Source organism: Stegastes partitus, unplaced genomic scaffold, assembly GCF_000690725.1.
Source record: "Stegastes partitus isolate 25-593 unplaced genomic scaffold, Stegastes_partitus-1.0.2 Scaffold114, whole genome shotgun sequence".
In the NCBI taxonomy this organism is placed as follows: Eukaryota; Metazoa; Chordata; class Actinopteri; family Pomacentridae; genus Stegastes; species Stegastes partitus.
The window spans coordinates 472,684-495,488 of record NW_007577845.1 but is presented as its reverse complement, the minus strand read 5'-3'; the positions used below and the strand labels follow the sequence as shown (position 1 = coordinate 495,488).

General features: G+C 44.1%; 1 protein-coding gene across 1 annotated transcript in view; it reads right to left on the bottom strand.

Annotated features, from left to right (window-relative positions):
- The window catches only part of grin3a (glutamate receptor, ionotropic, N-methyl-D-aspartate 3A), a 54,293-nt gene that overhangs the window by 17,776 nt on the left and 13,712 nt on the right, over nt 1-22,805 (bottom strand). Inside the window, exons 4-8 of the mRNA XM_008278057.1 lie at nt 9,772-10,441; nt 7,797-8,180; nt 7,122-7,267; nt 2,827-2,942; nt 1,854-2,005 (exon numbers count right to left, since the gene is read on the bottom strand). Of these exons, the coding sequence (XP_008276279.1) occupies nt 1,854-2,005; nt 2,827-2,942; nt 7,122-7,267; nt 7,797-8,180; nt 9,772-10,441 (1,468 nt within the window). The remainder of the gene's footprint in view (nt 1-1,853; nt 2,006-2,826; nt 2,943-7,121; nt 7,268-7,796; nt 8,181-9,771; nt 10,442-22,805) is intronic.

Here is a 22,805-nt window from a genome sequence, read left to right as displayed (position 1 = left end):
TGATGAGATAAATTTGCAGCACAAAAATCCATGAACGCCTTCAATAAAGCCCATCACTCTCATCATCTTCATCTCCTTTATCACAATTTATTTCTGAGTGAGGTGAAGTTTGCCCCTCTTAATGTTGCTTAATTGAATAATATCTCATTTATTGGTATTGATTTTATTACTTCGAACGGGACCGGCTTCGTTGGGGGGGTGACAGCGAGCTGGCTGAATGCAGGAGCGTTTGGCCGCCTCACTAAAGCCAATCCATCAGATTTTTCATCTTTTCAGAATCCCCGGGCCTGCAGCTGGTGGCGAGGCAGTCATTCATCGGAATAAAAGATTGCTGAAGAAAAAAAATAAAATAAAAAAGATGCTGAGCAGGACTAAACTGGGCCAGCCTTGTGTCAGTAACTCAGATTGCTTATATCACATGAATTTCCTGCTGATGTTGTTCGCTGTTCGTTTTAGCAGCAGCGCATTGTGAGTAAAAGTCTATGCAAAGTGAAAAACAAGATGTTTAAGCATCGGTTCAGGTCGACGACGTGTCTTACAGCGTCGCATTACCGTCACGCTGTGTTTCCTGCGAGGCGCCGGGATGATGTAGCTGTAGGTAAAAACCCCCCCGACACACAGTTAGAACAAAATAACGGCCGAGCAGCTTCTCTGTCACAAACTTCAGGCCGACCGAGGCGCGAGATGAAATGTGCCTGAAGCAATTTAAACGTCTGCAGCTGGAGATAGCATCGATAGCACGTCGAGCTGCTGGAAAACGGTTTCGCCGCCGAATTTGTAGCACTGCGATGTGCCACTTCTGCCCCCGATGTGACTCATATAGATGTGTAATTTGCATTTGTGATGAGGCATTGAGGTGATGCTGTCATTCAAAAGGCGCGCAGCATGGGGGCTTATTAATTAGACGTCATTATGAGCGGCAGCGGCTAAGAAAATCAAAGATAAAAAGAGCAAAATACAAAAATAAACCGAGAAGAAAGCGAGAAGTCTGCGCTGAGCTCCAAGTTTCAAAGACACAGTTGGGTGAAGAGGCTGCTAAGAGAGCTAATTGCCTGGTAATGGCAGAACAAAGTGGGCCACGGGGCTGGTTAGAGCTGAAGTTATAGGGACGCAGCTTGTTTAGCAGCTGCAGGGTCGGAGGTCGAGGTTTGAATTAGAGGAGAGCAATTAGTGAACATGGAGGCTGCAGAGGGCAGAGGAACCAGTCTGGGTGTAGGGCCTCAAAAATGGAGGAACAAAGAACAAATCCTGGTCCTGCAGGTGCTTCAAACACTCACGTAATTAGTCAAAACAAAGATTACACTTCACAAATGTATGTTTAATTATTACTGTTACACAAGCCTCACAGTACAATAGATATGTACTAAAACATGTTGTATATGCACATGGTTTTAGTTTGTTTGGTTCATACAGACACTAAAGCTTCATCTGTATCCTGTCGACACTCAGCTCCTGTTATTCCACCATAACTTTGGCTTTCTGCTCCGTTCTCATCATTTCACTGGACAGGATGTAATTTTCTTCAGAACTAAAGTTGCGGGAAAACAGCTTGTTTAGCAACCGGAGGGTCGGAGGCCGAGGTTTGAATTAGAGAGGAGCAATTACTGAACATGGAGGCTGCAGAGGGCAAAGGAACCAGTCTGAGAGGAACCAGCTTCAGAAAGGGTGGAACAAAAAACAAAAAGCCAAATCCTCGGCGTTAGTAAACAGAAAACACTTGATTTGCACTTACAATGCATGTTAAACCACCAGAGAGAAGCTTCATCTTATTGTTTAGCAGTAAAATAAACTGTAAATGCTCTCGTTTATGAACAACACAACAACCCAAAGCGTTGCCTCTGCTCCGGTCTTACCTCGGTCACAGCGAAGCTGCGCTTCCCGCAGGGCACAACCTTGTACCATTTGTCATGCAGCATGTCCATGAAGCCATCTGACTTGTACTGACTAACAAGCTCTGAGATGTTGGAGGTGAGCGGCGAGTTCTGAGGGAGGCCAATGCCATATCCTGCCAGTCCACACACACACACACACACACACACACACACACACACACACACAGAGAACTGCTTAGTGATTATTCTTCTGTCGTAACAGCAAAAAGCATTTCCACTTTTTCACTTCACCTTCATGCTGCCGTTACGTTCCTCCCGGTTCGTATCGGTGGGGAGAGAGTTGCCGAACAGAAACACGGACTTCTTGACAATTTCCTTTTTAGAAAAACATCATATTTTTCCCCCCAAACAAAGCAGGTGCCCGACAGTATATCTCCCAGCGCCAGGAAAGTGTGACGAATTCAGCAATAGCCAATTAGAAAAAGTAGCTGGCGCGCTGATTGATTTGTATTGTATCCTGAAGGCTTAAGGGTGCATTAAGTAATTAACAACAGCGCTGGAATGTGGCGCTACGGTGGCCTGTAATGGAAGCAACCGCCATGGGAGCGTTTTCACAGTGGGAGGAAGAGGCTTGCTAAATGGACCAGAGATTAGCTGCAGACAGCCGACAATGTAAGCTTTTGAAAGCCAAAAGATTAACCACAGAGCAAATATTGAGCGATTGATATTGTTAAATTTAGGGCTCTGCTAAAAAACGCTCACGGTCGGTCGGTCATGCAGAAAAACCTTTTTCAATCACGTCATCGTTAAAAACCAAAACATGCTAATGGGACGCCGGAGCAGTGATGAATTCAACCTAAAAGGCTCCGAATCAATACGCTAAATGATTGGTCAATACATCCGATAGCCGGAGAAGCCTTTAATATGTACTCAGGATTATTTTGTGTCCTAAGCAGGCGAGTCATTTGTCATACGGTGAGATCTGGAGTGTTACCTTCGATTGCAAATGGTTTCCCCACTGTTAGCGTTTTACAGTCTGCGTCTATGGAGACCTCGTAGTCCAGCAGAGCTTTGTCCATGATGAACGCATCCAGCTTCTGAGGGTCGGCCCTGAAAAGAGAACCGCAAGAGGGTTCATTAGAAGTGCAGGTGGAGCAAGAAGTCACTCTTTGCTTGTTGGTCCAGGAACAAAAACAACACGTTCTACCGTTTAGTCGCCCGTTCAGCTTCAGAGCAACGATGATGCTCGACTGAGAACTCGTGCAGCAGCTCAGAGTTCTTCATGACAGTCGTCTCGCACAGCACGCCGCATTAATTAAACATTTCTCAATCACTCCCCAGGCGAGACAGAAACAGATAAACAGTGAATGCATAATTCTACAAAACACAACCAGACTGTGAGACTTCACAGACCATCAGGACGGATCCTCAGTCATCGTCACCGTTAGAAAGTCTCTGTGGTGACCAACAACTAAACTGCTTTTTCACTTTTTTCCGGCAACCTTCTGAATTTGACGGAAACAAAAACCCTCCACCACCCCACGAGACTGTAAATTAAATGAACCGGACCTTCTTCTGTCACCTCACTGCTGGTTCGCTGCTCTGAGGTTTATTTTCTCTGCTTCTGTCCTCGTGTCGCTCCTCTGACCTCAGAGTGAGCACAAAGGAGGAGAAAAGTTTCATGTCTGTCTTGGAGAAAACTTCTTTGCACTTAATTGTACAGGTAGCGTGAAGCTGAATAGATAAAAACATTGTTTGTTTTGTGCTTCATGATAAAGCACCAACACATGCTGTAGAAATAAAACCAGGACACAGCAGCAAGATGTGAAAAAAATGAGTCTGAAAGCAAAGAGTGAACCACGAAAGTCCTGCATGAATGAACGGTTTGTCTTTGTGCTTGTAGGCGTTTTGCAGAACCGATCAAAAGGCACCAAACTACTAAAAAATGGAATGTAAATGATTCAAACAAACATCTCCCGACCTTTCCACCTTGTCTGAACTTCACATCTCGCCGTCTGGCCTGGTGCGTACACTCTCACAGGCCACCTGCCAGGAACATTACTGCCGCTCCACCGTTTCTGCGTTTTTTGCCAATTTATTTGTATTCCTCCCGAGTCCGTTATCCAGAGGTGAGATATTAAGTCGCAACGCTTTCACTGAGGCTTTTACAAATCAACTCTAAAATGTCTTTACTGACAGCTGCTGCCTACTGGGACGCTACAAAGCCTTTCTCCACATACTCAGTGTTTTTGCTTATCAAGGACGGTGTTTGAAATCCTGCACTATCTTCTCCCCACAAGCGAGCTGCTCATTATTACAGGTTGAATTAGTTTGCAGCTTACGTCGTTGCTCCTTCCACCAAAGCGTGTGTTCTGCGACCAGAGCGCTATCTCCACATCAACCCACTGAGTAACCAATATGACTAAAACATGATTCACCCGTCTCTGAGTCATCCTCCGTAAATAATGCATCTAAAACAACTCGTGTGTCTGCAGCCACATGGCATGAATGGGAAACACCAGTGACAGGAAATGCATGTGCTGTGGCTTTGTTTAACGTGAAGGGCAGCGACGCCATCGGCCTCCACACACTGATCAGAAGAAAGTCCTCAAATCGTGGAGTTAGATTAAAAACCCTCCGTAACAAATTGGTTTGTCTGTTACGAGCAGCATTTCCGAACAAATCTGTCGCTTTAATAAGCAAGCCTAAATAGTACAAGACAGTCGTCTGATGGATGATAATGGGTCTCCAGTCTGTGAACTTTCTCCAAATGCTCTAATTATGTAGCAGACAGGCTGCAGTCACAAGTTGTTGTTAGACTCAATTGCTCTGGTGGGACGTGTTCATTAAGCTGGAATATTGTGGTAAAAACAGGCCTGATAGAAACACTTACTGCAATCAGTGAATATTCTGCAAGAATGGGACCCAAGACAACTGCAAATAGACCTCTAAATTACAATAAATCTCCACAAGCCATAACAGCGATCAGGACGCACAGAAAGGTCTCAAGACATTGGGTAGATAAGAGGGTACCACAAGGGTCCGTACTGGGTCCTGTTCTGTTTACATTCTACATAAATCTGTTGTTAACCTGGAGGTCACAAGGTGGTCCGCCATGGACCGGCAGTAAAACAAGTTAATATGAAGTAAAATCACACAGAGCACATTGTGGACTCATAATATCACTTCAAACCTGCTTGTGAGTGTCAGTTTTTTGCCTCTCTGTCGTCTCTATGTTCAGTTTAGCCGAGCTGCTCACACACAAGATCATCATCATCATCATCATCATCATCAGCAGCAGCAGCAGCAGCAGCAGCAGCAGCAGTGTAGCCTCACACACAGAGGAGCCAACCAAACAGATTAGAGGTCATGTTTTACGACAATGCTTGTTAACCAGAAGCAATTCATCAATCACCCGTCCAACAGGCAGAAAACAAACTTGCAGAAATGCGACGCCTCAGGTCTGGTTTATTATGTTCTGCTTGTTCAACAGCTGATTGATAAACTCTCGTATTGTCTCCTGCACCGACATTTGTGGTGCGAGCGCAGATATTGAGCACTAACATTGTCATTTATCTACAAAAACATGGAGTTAGCATGTCCTCCCTGTGCCTACACGGGTTCTCACCAGCTTCCTCCAACAGTCCAAAGACATGCTGAGGTTAATTAGTGGCTCTAAATGTGCAGTGGCTGTGAATGTGAGCATGCAAGGTTCTGTGTTGTCCCTGTGATAGACTGGCGACCTGTCCAGGCTTCACCCTGAGTCAGCTGGAATGGGCTCCAGAATAAAGCGGAGTTTAGATAATGGATGGATGGGACAATAACATGATTTGGAAAAGCAATTAAGAGTAACAATACCTCCGTCACTGTCCCACATATCAGCCAGTATATACAGCCAGCGATGTATTATGTATGAATATATAGCTTATCCATTTCTATGCAGATGACACAGTCTTGTATGCATTTGATTCCTCATGACTCCACCCTGCCTCTGACATTCTTCAGACATCTTGGCAAAAATCTCAAGTTTGCAGTGGATGCTGACAAGACAAAACATTTTTATTCTCCATACTCCATAAGGTTTGCATACTCTTATTGATGCTCAAACGGATATGGACTACTGCTATAAATACCTGGGATTTTGTCTAGACAGCAGTTGGACCTACTTATCTTCATTTGGAGCAACCGTGACGGAAACTAAACAGAAACATTTGTCTTTTCTATCACCAGTAAATCATGTTTTAGTTTTCTCTCCAATATTAAGCTCATTATTTTTACACTGAATGAAGATCTGATGCTGTTTGCACATTGTTGTCTTGATTCCCCCTTATTGTTTGCAGGTCTCTACTGCACAAGAACATCTTGATGTCAATGAGACTGAATAAACTTTGCCTTTGCTTTCCTCAGACTGTGCAACAACCTTCATCTAAACAGCACCTTCAACAACCAACCCTTGCAAAGCATGTTTGAACCTCTTATGGATGTTAGGTTTAATATGTGCACGGTGCTGTCCCATCACTGCAGTACACCGTAGTGTCACTGCTACTATGCTACAACTATACAAGTGTCCAGCGAACACACAATATGCTTCAAGGTTATGTAACTGATATTTGCCGGGTCCCTGGTGGACTAAACCGGAACGCAGAGGGTTATGTTGCAGTACCCTTGTATACTGTCTTGTCGCCAAGTTGTAATTTTCTAAAGATGACATTTTTCCTTCAACCTTCTAATCAGCATTTCACAAGCTCAGTAAAAAAATAAATTAAAAAAAATCTTGTTTCATCCATTGAAATGGTGTCCTACCCAGCATAGGCTTGCATTCCAGCTGCCTTTTCTCACTATATTCTGCTATGCTCCACGGGGATGCCAGCTGAATGTTGAAGCGGCTTAGGATGACAGCAATGGCAGGGTAAAGAGGAGGGTGAGATCTGAATGTGAACAGGCGAGCTTGTGGTGGGGAATGACAGCAGCAGGGAGGCAATTTTTTCTCCCTTTTTTTATTTTTTCTCCAAATTTGGACTTTCCTTGGGCACGCACCCGCATTCCTTTTTTTAAAAATATATCAAGGATGGTACTGTTTCTTATTTTTCCCTTCGTGTAACCAAAAAACAAATAGATTTTCAGGAATGCTGACAGCAAACGATAGCTAGCTGGGTGGATATTAGGAGAAATGACAGCAGGAATCTGGATCAATAAGGACCGCTGTGCGTACAGGAGTGGCTGTGTGCATACCTGAGCACTGCTGTGAACCTGCATGCAGCATGTGCAGAGTCTGTCTTACTGTCTTACTTGAGATTATGTATGCCATCTGGTGTTGCCGGGACATTGTATCTCCTCATGTACTCGTGCATCTCAGGGAAACTCTTCTTGACATAGTCCTCTGCACTACTTTCTCTCACTGTAGCAAATCGGAATCCCTGAGAGGGATGGTGCAACTGCAGGAAAGAAGAAATAAACCAAGATTTTACCTTCACAATGCCTTCAGAAGCATGAATATTGATGCTCTTCATATCAGCTCATTGCTGCTCATTTTCTTCGGTTCTCTTTGTGCTCGTTTGTTTCTTTTCTTTCTGTTTCTTGAACATAATGACTCGCAGTTTTGCTGCACGCTCGTGATTGGATGAATTGGTGAGTTGGCAAAAAGAGGTAATTACCTTACTCCAATTACCCTTACAAAGGTGGTGTAATTAAAGGTTATATTTGCTGAGTAAAAAAATTCAGAGACAATGAAACAGCATTATAGAAAAATACACGAACAAACAAATAAATGATTTCATTTTAAAATCACATCTCAGACCTGAGAGCCTGAACGTTGTTATTTTAATCTGCAACGAATAACTAGAAAAACATCAGATGGAATAAAAGCCCCTGAAAACCTATTTCTCCACCACACTGATTGTTTATGACAAAATAAGAAGTTTTCAGACTGAACTTCAACTTTAGAAGTGTTTCTGTCTCCTGTACCTTTGGATCGTGTATCCCTGACAGCTGTTCATACGTCTTCTCCCCGACCATGACGGCAGCCAGGTTAGCGGTGTAGGTGGACAGACAGAACAGACAGAAGATGGCCCAGAGGTTCATGAGCAGACGACCGGTCCAGCACTTTGGGGGCTTGATGGCTACTGTTCGCCCGAAAAGAATGGCATAGCACACGTTGAGCGCCGAGGAGAAGGAGAACACCCGGTCGCGGTTGCGTCCTCGTGGCGTCATGCCGAACGGGCTGTGCCACTCGTACAGGGTGAGGAAGACGGCGGTGACGTGGAGGGAGACGAAGATGCCGAGCCACATGGACCAGTGCAGAGGCCACATGAAGGCGCCGATGGGTGCAGCTGTGTCGCGAGTGCGGACCTGCACAGAAACAGGATTAGAACAACTGGTGTCATCATCAGATGTTATCACAGTTCTTAGTGTTTCACAGAGGTAGGATGGTTTTGGAAGAAATAAACTGGGACCTGGATAAATGGAAAGAGCCTTTCAATCCTCCATCACCCTTCACAGCAGATACAGTCATGAACAGAAGTTTACACACACTTGTATATCACCCCAGTCCTGAGTTTTCAGTGACTCCTATAACTCGCTGAAATCATACGATCCGTCTCACAGAAACCAATCATGCATTTTGTGGTTTCTTTTAGATTTATTGGAGGTATTTTGGAAATATGACAAAATCTGCTGCGTCAGAAATACACACAAGGCGATACTAATGTCTGGTTTAATATCCTTTGGCCGTCTTCGTCTCCATTGAGCCCTTTTGGTAGCCGTCCACAAACCTCTGGTCATTTTTTCGTTGTACCTTTGAACACTTCTCTTGGCAGCATTGAGGCAGTTCAACTACTTTTGGTTGGCTTTCTGATACAGACTTGTTTCTTCAGCAAAAGTCCACAGGCTGTTGAAGAGGTTTAAGTCGGGACTTTGGTCAGCCTAAAACCTTCATTCTACCACTTCTGATGTGTGTTTTGGGGTCACTGAATGTCCAACCTCTCAACTTTCTAGCTGATGAGTTTAGGTTTTCCTGAAAAATGTGGAGATGATCCTACTTCTTCAATATTCCACTGACTTTGTGTGAAGCACCAGTTCCACAACAGCCCCAGAGCATAACGCTGCCACCGCCATGCTTGACGATACGTTTTGTCGCTCCTCCAAACATATTTCTGGTCATTGTGGCCACAGACAGTTTGATCAAAAAGCTTTCTACGTCACCAAAACCGGTAATTCAAGTTGCTGTAAGTGTATTTCTGACCCAAAACATTTTGTCAATTCTCCAGATGACCTATAATAAATCAATTAAAGAACCAATCTGTATGTTTTTGGGACAAAGATGGTGTTTCAGTGATTCCATCATTGGAAACTCAAGACTTCCCTCATATATATGGTCTTTACAGGTCTGTAGACTTCTGTTCATGACTGTAAAGATGCTAACTAATAAAAACTGTTCACACAGGGAGGTTGCATCTTCATTCATAAACCCCTTCTTTCTTAATTTGACATTTTTTTCCCACCAATCCAACCGTGTACTGTCATCGAATGCAAATCTACCGAATAGCTGCCATTTGTTCCACTTATGCTGTCGAAAACAACAAAGATAATAGAAAACACATTCAGTAGAAACAAAGCAGAACAGAACCCTCTGTAGTAGCATGTTATGGCGAGGAGAGAGCGATTACCACCATCACTACGCCTGTCGACTGGTGACAACAGCCATAGTAATCGCCTCACATTGGGAACTGCCTTCGAATCCAATAACGTAGGACCTGCAGTAATAAAACTCTGCCATGTTGGTACCGGCCACCGGCATACCAAGCGGAGAATGTTGAGATGAGGTCAATAACACGCAGCAAAGAGAGAGATGGGCCAAAGAGTAACAGAAATAAGAAGTGGAGAGAAAAAAAAAGCTGTAATGAGGGAAAAGAGAAGTCAGTATGAGAGGAGCAGTACTGACCAGAATCCCCAGGCTGGTGGAGAAGAAGGGTGACGTGAAATCAATGACTTGGCTTCTGGCTGAATTAATGCTAAAAGATGTCACTGCCAGGTGGGCGGCGCCACTCAGCAGGTCGCCCACCAATCCTGTCCAGCGACCATTCTTGAACCCTCCGTACTTCCCGTCGCCAACGATGTAGAGGTCAAAGGTGAAGCCCATGTCCTCCGCCAGCTTCTCCAGCAGGTCGATGCAGTAGCCATAGCAGCATTTCTTCAGATCTGTGGGAACAGATCCGTTGGGTCCTCCGAGGTTCTGGAAAAGTCCTTCCAAAACCGAAGATTCATTGGTGAGCGGGTCCAGGCAGAGCTGGCCCGCCGGACACATCCCGTCCCCGTCCACCTCACGGGTAAAAACAAACGGGTGCTCCACCAGGGTCACTACTCTCATGTGCAGCCGGGCGGGTCGACGCCAGTCACCTCCACCTCCAGATCCAGGATGGCTCGGCCAGGCCCCCTGGTCCATCAGGACTCTCCCCTTGCGCCAGCGTCCCAGGCGGGTCCAGGTTGGCTGGCCGAGGGGGTCCAGCTGGAGGGACCAGATGTAGTGATGGGCCTCGGGGATGACATTCTGGCTTTGACTGTCTCTGGATATAAAACCGCTCTGGCCCTCAAACGATGTGTTGGCGAGAAATCTGAACGGAAAGAGAGAAGAAAGTGTCAGAAGAAAGAGGAGAACATCAGGGGCAGAGAGTTATCAGAGATCTATGGAGGGAAAGAGGATAAGAATTAAAGAAACAGACGTAGGTAACAGGTTGATGGAACCAGGAGTTAGTAGAAGCATCTTTTGGAGAACATTTTGCTGTATAATTACTGTTCAATCACTAATTACTGGCCAAACATGGACTTTGTATTTGTTAAATCCAACACAAATGCACAGAGATAATGATTATTAGTCAATAATTTGTTCATCCTGTTTGACAAGAAGTTGACTGAAAACAGAACATTTCATCCTCACATCAGCTTCATGCAGGCGTCTAATTCCAATACGTAGGTCTTATATGTTTGTGTAAATGTGTAGTTTCTACAGTATCTTATACTTTTACACAACATTTGATAGGATTTTCTATTCTAGGTTGCTCAGACTGAGCTAAACCCTTTATTCTCTATTGAAAGAAAATGCATTTGACCAGCATCAGATGTAATTGCATATTGATCCTCGTTCCAAACATCATGATGATGGTGTTATGTGTGTGTAATACATCCAAGCTGCCTTCTACAGCAGGACAGAAAGGTACAGAGGCTGAAGGTGATCAGTTTAATAGGAACACAGGTGAGCTTATCAGGCAGAAGGAGGCCACATGTCTCACGTCAGCAGCGTCGAATGTTCACATATCTCTGACTCTGGCTGAGCGGCGCTGCAGGACTCCATATCTGACGTCAGGTTGACCTTTCATGCTTGACTTTAAGAGCGTCTTCCCGTTGCGTGGTCATCTGGTGCCGTGCAAAATGATCAGATGCTCTTCAATGAGCAAGACGTGGAACTTGAGTTTTGTGAATTATCTGAGAAAGGTCAGAGATTGTTATTTGGGTTAAATCTCTTTGTTGGAGCTTTTGTGGTCATGGAGCAAATAAAGACGGCTGCTGAAGGTAAACAAACAGCGGCCTGCCTTGTCAACACTACATGCTTAGTTGACTCATCGATCCGCTCCGGTCGGCTCCTCCAGAGGTTTCGCTGGAACAACACGACGCCGCACCACTCCGAGCTTCTGCACTCACCAACGCAGGTCGTTTTAGGCGTCTGACAAATTTACCGGTGCTGCATTTCTACTGATCCGGACAGTCTCAAGAGGAATCATGACGAGTGAAACTACTCAGAACCTTTTTCAAAAACACACCACAAAACTTGTACAGTCGTGTTTTTATCATCTTAGAAATATTTCAGATTCGTTGTTATTTAACTTTTACAGCCAGGATTGATTTTAAGATTTGATTAATCTCTTTAAAGCACTCATCAGTCTCCGTCCTGTTTACACTGCCGACGTTTTAACTCCATGTTCTCCACCAGAGGCCCGACTGAAAACAATTTTCAGTCCGAGGCTCTGGAACGAGCTGCCGAGGAAATCAGGTCGGCTGAGTCTGTTAAATTCTAATAACTTTTTTTAACTGTAAACTACATTGTATAATTCATCCTACATCCACCCAACCGGTGGAGGCAGATGGCCGTCCCTCCCTGAGCCTGGTTCTGTCGGAGGTTTTTTTTTCCCCTGCGGGGGTTTTCGGTTCCTTCCCACTGTTGCGGACTGCTGAAGCTTATAGGGAATCCAGATGTTTTGGATTGTTGGGTGTTTCTGTTTCTGCCTTTGTGAAGCGCTATGAGATGACTGTTGTTGTAAATATGCGCTATACAAATAAAATTGAATTGAATTGAATTGAATTGTTACTCCTTAAAACACATTTTTATCGGAGAGCTTGTCCTGATTTTATTTAAGCTTTAAGTTAGGTTTTATAGCTTATTGTTGTGTTTGTGTGCTTCCTATTTTTCTGTATTTTATCTCAATTTTAAATGTATTTTATTGGAAAGCACTTGTTTTGAAAAGTGCTCCATTAATAAAGTTTATTATTATTATTATGATTATTTTGCAGGTAAATGTCCCATCAGTCTGTCTTGTGCCGAGCTGCTCTGTATTTACAGTCAAACACAACACACAGAGCAGGAGTGCATTAAAAGCCACCTCAGATCACACCATGAAGTTAAACGCACATTAGTTAAAAAAGTTTTCTGCTGGCTTGCCTTTTTTTTTAGTTCATTATCACCTTTATCCAGACACCTAACAATCTCCGTTTCAGGGATTTACAGGCATTAAATGTCTGATTAAGTTTTTACTCTCGGCTAGTTTATACAAAAATCCCACTTTAATGGTGTAAGACCAGCGGCGGAGAGAGAGAGAGAGAGAGGGGTGTATTATCTCGGTGGCCTCAGTGGCTGTCTAGAGTGTGTTTGTGTGTGTGACAGCACAAGACAGACCACGGTCCAGCGATCACGCCATCTCTCTCACTGAGCCATGCTACTGCCTGTCTGAGAGTGTCAGATACCAGAGCACACACACTCACACACACTCACACACACATAGGCTTTTCCATTAGAATGGATGTGAGGGAGGAAACGTCCGCTCTGTGCAGGTAGACGCCCGCCTCTTCGATATGCCTTCTGGGGGTAATGATGTAACTTCTGTGACCTTTTCCAAAATATCTCTATCGTGTCACCTTGCTCGCCGGAAAAAAAATGTCCCTTTCTGCCACCTTGTCGGCTTTCCTGCATCTTTAACAGGTTTTAAGCCAAGCTGACAGCTTCACTAGTTTGTCTGAAGGTCAGTGTCTTCACGCTAGCTTGTAGATGTTAAGCTACCTGGGGAGTGCGTCTTTTTTCCACCCGACAGCTGAAACGCTCTCGCGGCGCCGCCGACAGCGCAGAGAGCTGCATGTTCAAAACCAAACGTCACATTTTCTCTAAAGGTCACATATTACAGTCTTTAGCGTGTTCGGTTAAGACATCTGTAACATTTTAGCGTGTTTAATTGCAGAGATCGGCGCTGTCAGGGCATGTCGGCAGAGTGGAGCTGAATAAGGGCAGCAGCAGCACAAATGAATACAAACGGCCGAGTTGGACAGATAAGAGCTGTGACTGGACATGTGGGTTTTTTCCCACTTGTAAGGAACCACTGTGGACCATTTTCTCTCATGCATGAACTAAAAAGTCAGACTGCTGCTTACAATGGCACTCTGTCCTGATTGGCTCCCCTCGTTAATGAGCTATTGAATTCTTCTAATGAGACCGGTTTGCCATTGTTGGGCCGACACACCCACAGGACTGCTCCGTCTGTGCCGACTGTAGATGCCTTTGGACTCGGCTATCGTCGTGAAACAAGGACAAGGGTTCGCGTTACTCTCACAGTCTGGAGAGGCGGCAGCGACGATTTCCTGTGGAGGATTTATTTCTTTATGTTCTGCAGCCGAATGCAACTTCATGGTAAATTTACTCAAGTGCAGATTTGAGGTATTTGTACTTTAAGGGTTTCGTTCTGGAAAAATGGTCTCGAGAACTTATTAAATATGCTCTGATGCACAAATGCACTATAATAAATAACACTTAAGACTTCAAGTACAGTTTGCAACTAATTCATACCTACAGACAGGTGAAAGTTAAAGGACAAACCAACAGGAAGTGTTTTAATAAACGACCACATACGGCATCCATCCTACAAACATCTGTAGCTCAGCCTGAGGGATGAACACCACTCTTCTGAAAGATATTCCCTCCTTTGGGGTCTTGATAATGGTGGCAGAGTGTTGTCTGTTGGTTCAATACATCCTGTAGGAGTTCAGCTGTGACCGAGTGTTTCAGACCACATGGTTCACATCAGACCTCGTGCCCTGTAGATTATCACATTGTCATCCCAGGAGAGCCGACTCCCAGCAGGACGGCGGTGTTTCATCACAGGATGAGAGCGAAGTGGGAGACTCAGAACGTCTTTGCAGTTTGTGACAACAACAAGAGGAGCCAAACAATGTCAGCAAAATGCCCCCACGGCACACAAAAGAGCCGCCAGAGCCCCTCGCTGTAGGGGTCACACATTCAGGCCTGTACCAGTTTCTTGGTGGACGCTTCACACGCACTCAGCCACTTGTTGAGAATCAGGAACAGGGTGACTCATCTGACCAAATCAAATCTGCCTTCAGTTGCTGCAAAACTCTGAACCTCGGTCACCTGTGGAAGAGCTGCTGACCATGTTGACTGATGTGGTTCCTATAGATGGACCTCAGTCACTGCTTCTTGTTGCTCTGCATACAATTAAGTACAATTCAGTGAAACATGTGTGTCCTGCATTTGGGTAGATTATCCATCATGTCATATCTGTACACATGGCCTTCCTTCTCTTCATCATAATCTTTATTATAACTTTATATTTATCCTTTTGTATTTCTTGGGGGTTGATCTCATCCAGCGAGCTGAACAGTTCTTGTGACTGAAGCTCCTTCCATCCACGTCCCAACAATGAACCACTTTCAGTCACTGCCATCATTTCCTCTCAGCATTTTGCAAGAAAACCAAACATCAGCTAAATCAAAACTAATTGGGCTTCCTCTGCTGTTAATTGGCTGGATGAGGTACTGAGCCGTGCACTTGTGTGGAAGCATTTGCTTTTGTTTCTGTTAATTGTGTTTTTTGTTCCTTTAATTCAACACCTGCCTGTTTGTACATGTTAAAGGTAATTTTATTGTTTTCACGCGTGCGTTTCAGCAACAACAATCAGCTGAAGCCCAAAAATACGTCTCAATCCTAAAGTTCATTGGGTTTAAGTGGTTAACGTGTGGTTTCTAAGGCTGAAGCTGAGGGTGTTTGTCTCTCTAATGAGCTTAAATCTTCAGTTAACAGACGATTAATCAACTAGACTCAAATTAATAAACGTTTCCTCTCCAGGGATGAGTTTATTTTCCTTTAAACGCATTGTTACAGATTAGTTTGGAGGAACTGGGATGACAGCAGACGTTAGTGCAGCATACTGATGACCAGTCCAAGGACAAGTGCTGGTTGATATATATCCAGCCTGTGCAGGGTCACTGACTGTCCTACACTCTAAATAAAATAAAAAAAACATGTATTACTTTTTATACAATGTGACATGATTAATTTCCACCTCATGAAATGGTAAAATGATGGCATTTGAGGCAGAGGAGTCCTGATGGTATTTTAAGCTGAAGAATGACGTCTGGCTGAATCACATCTTTTACACAGCAGCAGTAACCCAATGTCATGTCCGCCTCGTATCCCCGCCTCATGCATCACCTAAAAGAGAATCTGAGCATAAAATAGGGAACAACCACAAGGCTGTGTTTGTGTTCACATCACTGCCCTCGCCGGCTGAATGGAAAGAGATGGGAGCGCACTTACATTTTCATTTTATATTACTTTCAAAATAGGAATCAACAACACAGCATGTTGTTTTTTAAGTGAGTATCAAAACATCTTGTTCTTAAAAACCAAAATATGGAGGAAAAAAAAAAAAAAAGCAAATGCCGCCGCCTTTAAAGCAGCAAGTGGCTGCCAAGAGTATTCCTCCTTGTTAAAGCAATCCCTGCCCGAGGCAAATAGAAAGTTTTTGACTTACCCTGGTGGAGGGAATACAAGCTGCCTCAGAGGGGACGTTTATCATATAGCATTTTCTATCTTTATAGCTCATCTGGCTGCCACATCAGCCGACTATCCTTTACTTTGATGGGCATGCGTCACTGTGAAATGATTTTTATCGAGAGGGATTGTCTCTGGTGGAAAAAGGAGTTGAATAAGATAACCTGGTGAAATCTGCCCCCGTCGTATCTTATCTGTCCCTACAGGGCTTCGGCTCGCTGGAGTTTATCGCATCATCTGCATCTCTAAAGGTTATATTGATACATATATATGTGAAAATCTCAGGATTCTGTCTTAAGAGTCGGGTTTTTGATTTATTTTTCTTCCTTTTTCTACACTAAACTTTATTCTCCTGCTTTGTTATCTAATATTTTTCCATAAATGTAAGTATAGAATGCTCATCACGTGTAAATGCAAGATTAATGTCTGCAAACTGACTCCAAGTGCAAATTTAGTAAATGGACATTAATTTGGGGACATTTTCAATCATGTGTAAATTGATTTTACCAACAGGCTGATTGGCTCTGTGATGAAATGTGTGATTAAAGTTGAGTTTAATAGTTATAAATACAGACCTGTTTCTGGAGCAAACTCCCAGAGCAAAGACCAAGAATTGGACTGACCCATGTGTTTGTTTACTCTGATAGGAGCTGGACATGTCCACAGCATTTCACTTTGTGAGTGCAGCAGTCCTGGATGCTACTCTAACATTCATAGTTTCGTCCTGCTCTGCTGCTGAATTTTGAGGAAGTTTGCACTCCTGCAAACCCCCAGACTTGTCATTCAAGATAGCATCACATTCGACAAACACTGTTTTTTTCTCTCTCTCTCTTCTAAGTAACCTTAAAAGCACAACGCTCTCTGTGAGGACATGCAGTCTGCTTGTGCACAAAATCACGTACGGAGCCAACGGTTCCCCTTTTAAAAGTGACTCAGCTGTGAATTTGTGCCAGGAACAGTTGTCATTTCAGTCGACAAATCCAAAATGTGAAACCTACTCTTGTCTAAAATAAAATGACCCACTGTTTCAGAAAGCACGACAGATCTGGAGAGTGGACTGTAAACGCACCGTGCAACGCAAGACAACAGAGAGGTCAACAAAAATGTGATGTTTATTATGAATGTGACATCTGTGTAATCACAAATCTGTCGCTGTGGTATTCTTTGTGTAAAAATGATCGAGGTCCTTCTCCTGAAAAACAGACGACACGGCGTTCCTGTACCCGTCTGGCTCTACGTACGCTACACTACAGCGTCCCTACTGAGCTGTTTGCTCTCTACAACGCTAAGTGATGTGCCTTGAAAGAGTTCTCCCACAGGACCGCGTGAACGGATGACGGAAGAGGCCGGCTCTCAGAGTGCTCAAATGGAACCCGGTGCTAAGTGGAAGAAGGAGGACGCGACTGTCAGGAAGAAGAGTTCGTCCACGTTCTGATTCCTGCCTGGTTTTCTTGGATCTCGAAAGTTGGGAGAGAAAATGGGGACGAAGGCAGGAACGAAACAATCAAGTAGAAAAGCCAAGTGGAGCCAGCAGAGACCGGTTCAGCCCGTTTATCATCAGGATCCTGTTCTGTTTAATATGTCGGTATATAAAACATAAAGGCTACGAATATTCTACACATGCTGACAGTTACATTTTTCTCAGAAGAATCAGCAAGATTCCCTAAGAATCATCTTCAACCGACTAAATCCAACTTGATAAATGGTACTTCTATAGCTTTTATCCAAAGCGCTTTACAATGTGTTTCTCATTCACACACATTCATACACCAGTGGCGACAGAGCTACCATGCACGGTGCTGCCTGCCATCGGGAGCAACTTCGTGTTCAGTGTCTTGCCCAAGGACACTTGGACTGTGGAGGGGATTGAACCACCAGCCTTGCGATTGGAGGACATCTTGCTCCACCACCTGAGCCACTGACACTTCTATACATCCGCCCATGTCACACACCAGATAGACAATACAAGGTGATTGGCTGATTAGTTCTGTTTTCCCGGAACAAATCCAATGAAAACAGAAGCTCCACGCCCAGCATCATGTGTGAAATTAAGTCCATCGCGTGGAAATCGTCGTGTTGAACAAGCAAACACTTGATCTCCTTTGAAACTCTACAGATTACTCTGCAAAAAAAAAAAAAATGTATGCTTCAAACTGGCATTTTAAATTAATTTTCATGATTTAAATAAATAAAAAGCAGATCAGTCACATGCAGAAATAAATAGGTTTGAATGTATCACAGCTTCAGATTCATAGAATCAGAATTAGAGGTTCTGGATCAGGTACCAGTGGGGCAGGTCCTGGGTTTGGTGTTGCTGCTGAAGTGTGGCGTCGTCATGCTAAGAATGAAAAAGCTCCTCTGGGAGTTCAGAAAAACAGGCTGTGGATGCCGAGGAGGTTTAAATAGATCCTCAAGAACCGTAAGCAGCACACGTTGGATGAGTGAATGAAGTACATGGACATGAGGCTCGCTGTGGCGGCTTTTCTCTCTCCAAACAACACTGATGAACGGTGGAGCGACGACTGAGAGATCATTGATTCTTTCCTCCCGTCTCCATCCCCTGCCCCGTGCATGAAGTCTCATATTGGACCAGCCCTGATGGAATATAGTGTTGTGTAGATGGATCTCAGTCTCTCTGCTTTGTTTGTCATTTGAAGAGCCGGGCCTGACACCAACCAGATGTTTTGTTTTTTTCATCGCACACACAAAATGAACAGCCAGCAGACTAGAATCACATTTTCCAACTTACATTTTAATTTGTCATCACTTTCTGTTTGCATTGAAGTTCCTCTCTAACCGCTCCACCCATCCCAGTGGAAACCGTACATCTGACACCTGTTTGGTACCACAGAGCCTGGAGCCAAACATCTGGATCACGAGCTGGTTGAAGCGACTCTTTATTCATGTTTGGTCTTCAACTTGTGACCCGTCGTAGCAGTGGTTGTGCAAATGAGTGAGACCTTGATCTATAATCTTGATTTATTTTCAGATTTTTGGTGCCTGTTTAATGGTTTTAACTAATAAACGTATATTTGAGCCGCCCTTGATTGCTATGGCGTCTAGATTTTCACATCCCATCCTGCTAATACAGGATTTAAGCAGCACTGGAACAAGCTAATCATCGGTTCGGTTGGTTTGCCAGTAAAACTCATCCACCGAGCACCCGATAGCATGACTCAGCAAAAACCTCGCTGCACCTCAGATGTCTGGAAGGACTGAAAACGGCAGCAGGTCCGACACATTAAAGCCCCTCAGCTGGATGTTCCCACAGGTTTTCAACAGAAATCTGACGGTTCTTGTAAATAGATGTAAAAATTCTGCTTTTTAATCACTCTGAGAAAGAGAAATAGTTCAACACCTGGTCACAGACCTGCAGGAGGAGATCATCATCAGACATGGTTCAATATTCACGGGTCAGAACCCAGAGAGGGGCTGCATCACCTACTGATGAATCTGAATGTCTCTGAAAACTAACCAACTTGATTCTAACACTGCAATACCACAGCTTCATGAGTGTAGAAACATTGAGGCAGGGACCTTTTTAATGGCTTATTTCACTGTTAAATAAACCTTTGACGGTACCTGGTGGTGATCTCTCCTCTGATCGCTTCAGGATTTTCATTCAGTCGACTTACATTGTGAGATTGGTTTAATTTTATGTCCTGTATAATAGATTATTAAAATAAAAGTTGACTACTAGACAAAATGGAGCCATAAACACATGCCAGCTCATCATTAGCGTATGAGGAACACTGATTGTGTGTGACGGCACATCGTTGTCTTAAACCTGCTTAATATTGGTAATAAAATGGTTCTGGACATTAATTAAACATTACATCTCACACATGAGGAAAACATTTACACAAAAGGATTAGAAATCAGTGCTATCTTTGTCCGTATCTTAAAATAGACTATTTATTGTCACAACAACTCGCCAGCCTGAGGGCGGCTGTCAGGACACCATCAGTTTCCTCCCAACTTGAATCAACACCTTTAACTCCAAGTGTCAGAGGTGAGAGGAAGCTAGCATGCTAACCCCGAGGCTGAAACGGATGCCAGTGAGGGACAAATGCCTCTGAAGCTTCAAGGAGCTGGAACATCAATGCAAATACAACCAAAAAGATAAAACTGAAACACTAACAGCTCCACTACGTTTTGCACAAAGACACCTGACCGCCGAGCAGCCCACTATCAGCAGCTGATGCATGTTTCCAATGGAAACTGACGGAGTCGAATCAAAGCCAAAGCCAAATCAGTCAAAGTACTGGAGCTGACAAATGGATTCTCCAGACAGCTATCATTCTGGCAGACACCGCCGCTGATAAGAAAACGCTGGACACACTCGAATCAGTCCACCATCAAACAATACAGTCAGCTGCTGTATCAGTGGAAGTCAAAACCAGGATGAGTGGGTGTTAGCAGGGAGGCTGGATCAGACCTGAACCAGCTCTTGTTTCACATTAACATCCTAAACTTTGTGCTGAAGTGTGCAATTTTTCTAAAGGAACACCTGCAGCCCAAGGCGACACTGTGTGAGGGCCTAAGGTGGGTTGTACATCTGGCGTGTCTCACAGGTGCGTTCACCAAAAATGAATGAGCCCAACTTTCCCCTACAGGGCAAAGACACACACATAATGTAATGACAAAGTCAGTGGATTTGTCAGGAAGGTCCCACTGTGGGAGAGCAGCTGGAGATTTGAGCTGCCACTATTTACAGAGAGCGAGCAGCTGAGCAAATCTAACAATGAGCTGAACCCACACTCCGGTGCCATTGAGACCACTGCTGCAAAACGGAGTGATTTTGTGGAGACGGGATTAGATTGAAAGAAGCAACAGGTTTCCTGCAAGGCTGCGAGAACAGCTAATGGACTCTCCGTCAGATCGTGGGCAAAAGACGCAGAGAGAAAAAAAAACAAGGACACAATCCATTCGGTTCTACATACTTGCTCACAGGGACTTTTAAAAGCTTGGACCCAAATCGACAGCAGGCAGAGGAACAGGCTTAATGTGGAGCTGATTGCAGCTGTGGTCACCGACGCCTCCAGAACTGTCAGAAATGTTGAAAGACAGGTGGGCTCAGGTGTCTCATTAGAGGCAGAAAAAAAACAGTTACTGAGTCGCTTTTCTCACTCAGTGTTCTCACCGGATCATGTGCTGAAAATGAATTATTGTAGAAAAATTCTCCTGCATTTGATGGAGTTTAAGAAACACAATTTGAATAAAAACGTTTGGAATTCAACTTGTTGATCCAACGAAGAGTAACGAAGCTCATCTGGCTGCACATACGATGAAAAAAAACAAGATTCAGAACCACACAGAGACAGAAAACATAATGAAGAAGGTAAAGATCTTCTATTTGTTTGCTCCTCCCTCCATCCATCCATCATCTCTACACCTTAATCCCCACCAGGGTCATGGGGGGCGGAGCCTATCCCAGCTGACTCAGGGTGAAGGCAGGTTCACCTGGACAGGTAACCAGTCTATCACAGGGCTACACTTAGAGACAGACAACCAAGCACACTCACATTCACACCTACGGACAATTTACAATCACCAATTAACCTCAGCATGTTTCTGGACTGTGGGAGGAAGCCGGACAACCCGGAGAGAACCCACGCTGCACGGGGAGAACATGGAGACTCCACGCAGGAAGATCCCGGGTGTCCTAACCGGGACGTCAACCGGGATCTTCTAGCTGTGAGGTGACGATGCTAACCACTGAGACACCTGCAGCCCCACTTTTGTCACCATTGTTTAAGGAGAGCTTGTTTAGTCCCAGCTGCCAGTCATCTCCTCTGATTAGCCTGGAGATGAAGACCTGCACTCCAGCCCTTGTTCTCCCCGCCTCCTGACCCGTCTGATTGGGCCACCACCCTCCACCTTCATCCAATCCAGCTGCAGCAATCAACACACCTGGAGCATAAATCTACATTCAGCCTCAGACTCAGGTTGGCTGGGATTTAGTGTGAACAGATCGTCTTGCTGTCTCTTGTCTTTGTGTTTCGTGTCTTCTGTAACTGTTGACTTAGTGAACAAGTTACTTGTCGTCTCTTGTTTTGAGGCTCTGGTCTGTTTAGTTCCTTTAGTTAGTCACGGGCGTTGCCGTTGTGGTTCTGCACGGCTGAGGAGTTTAGTTGTTCTGTTTTTTGTTTAGATGGTTTTGTGACTCTGTTGGACTTTGTTTAATTTGGTTCTTTGATTTAGTACCATCCACTCGCCCTGTTTTCCTTATATGGTCGGCGACCTTCTGGCTGTGAGGCGACGATGCTAACCACTGCTCCACCTTCAACCCCTTCCTCCAACCAATTATAGCTAAATTTTGATGATATAAATTGTTTCTGTGAAATCATTTCTCTTGACCACACATTTGAACCCACACCACATTTACTGGGCCAGAATCGTGTCTGCAGCATATCGATGAGCCTTTTTTAGATACTTCAGTTCAAAATTGCTCATTTATTATTTTATTTCTCATGTGGACTGGAGGTCCTTTGTGTAAATGTAAAGCTTCTTCTCTCCCACATGTTTTTCCTGCTTTATTTGTTTATTATATAATATATATATCATATACTAACACTAAAAAAGATCCACAGCTGAACTTAATACAACTGAATAAACTACCAATATTAAACTTTATCTGCTGGATGCACTTTTCTTGCGTCTAAATGTCCTGAAGCAAAAAAAGTCTAAATTACTTTCAGACTATGGCGTGACTTTTGCCACCGCCGCAGCTCATTTATAACTCTGACTCTCCCTCAGGCTGAAGCCCCCGAGTCCTTCTGCTTCTAAGGTGAATATTATGACTGAATGAATGCTGAGCGCTGTATCTGCACTGTTTGCTGCTTTATTACATCGACTTTGGAAAAAAA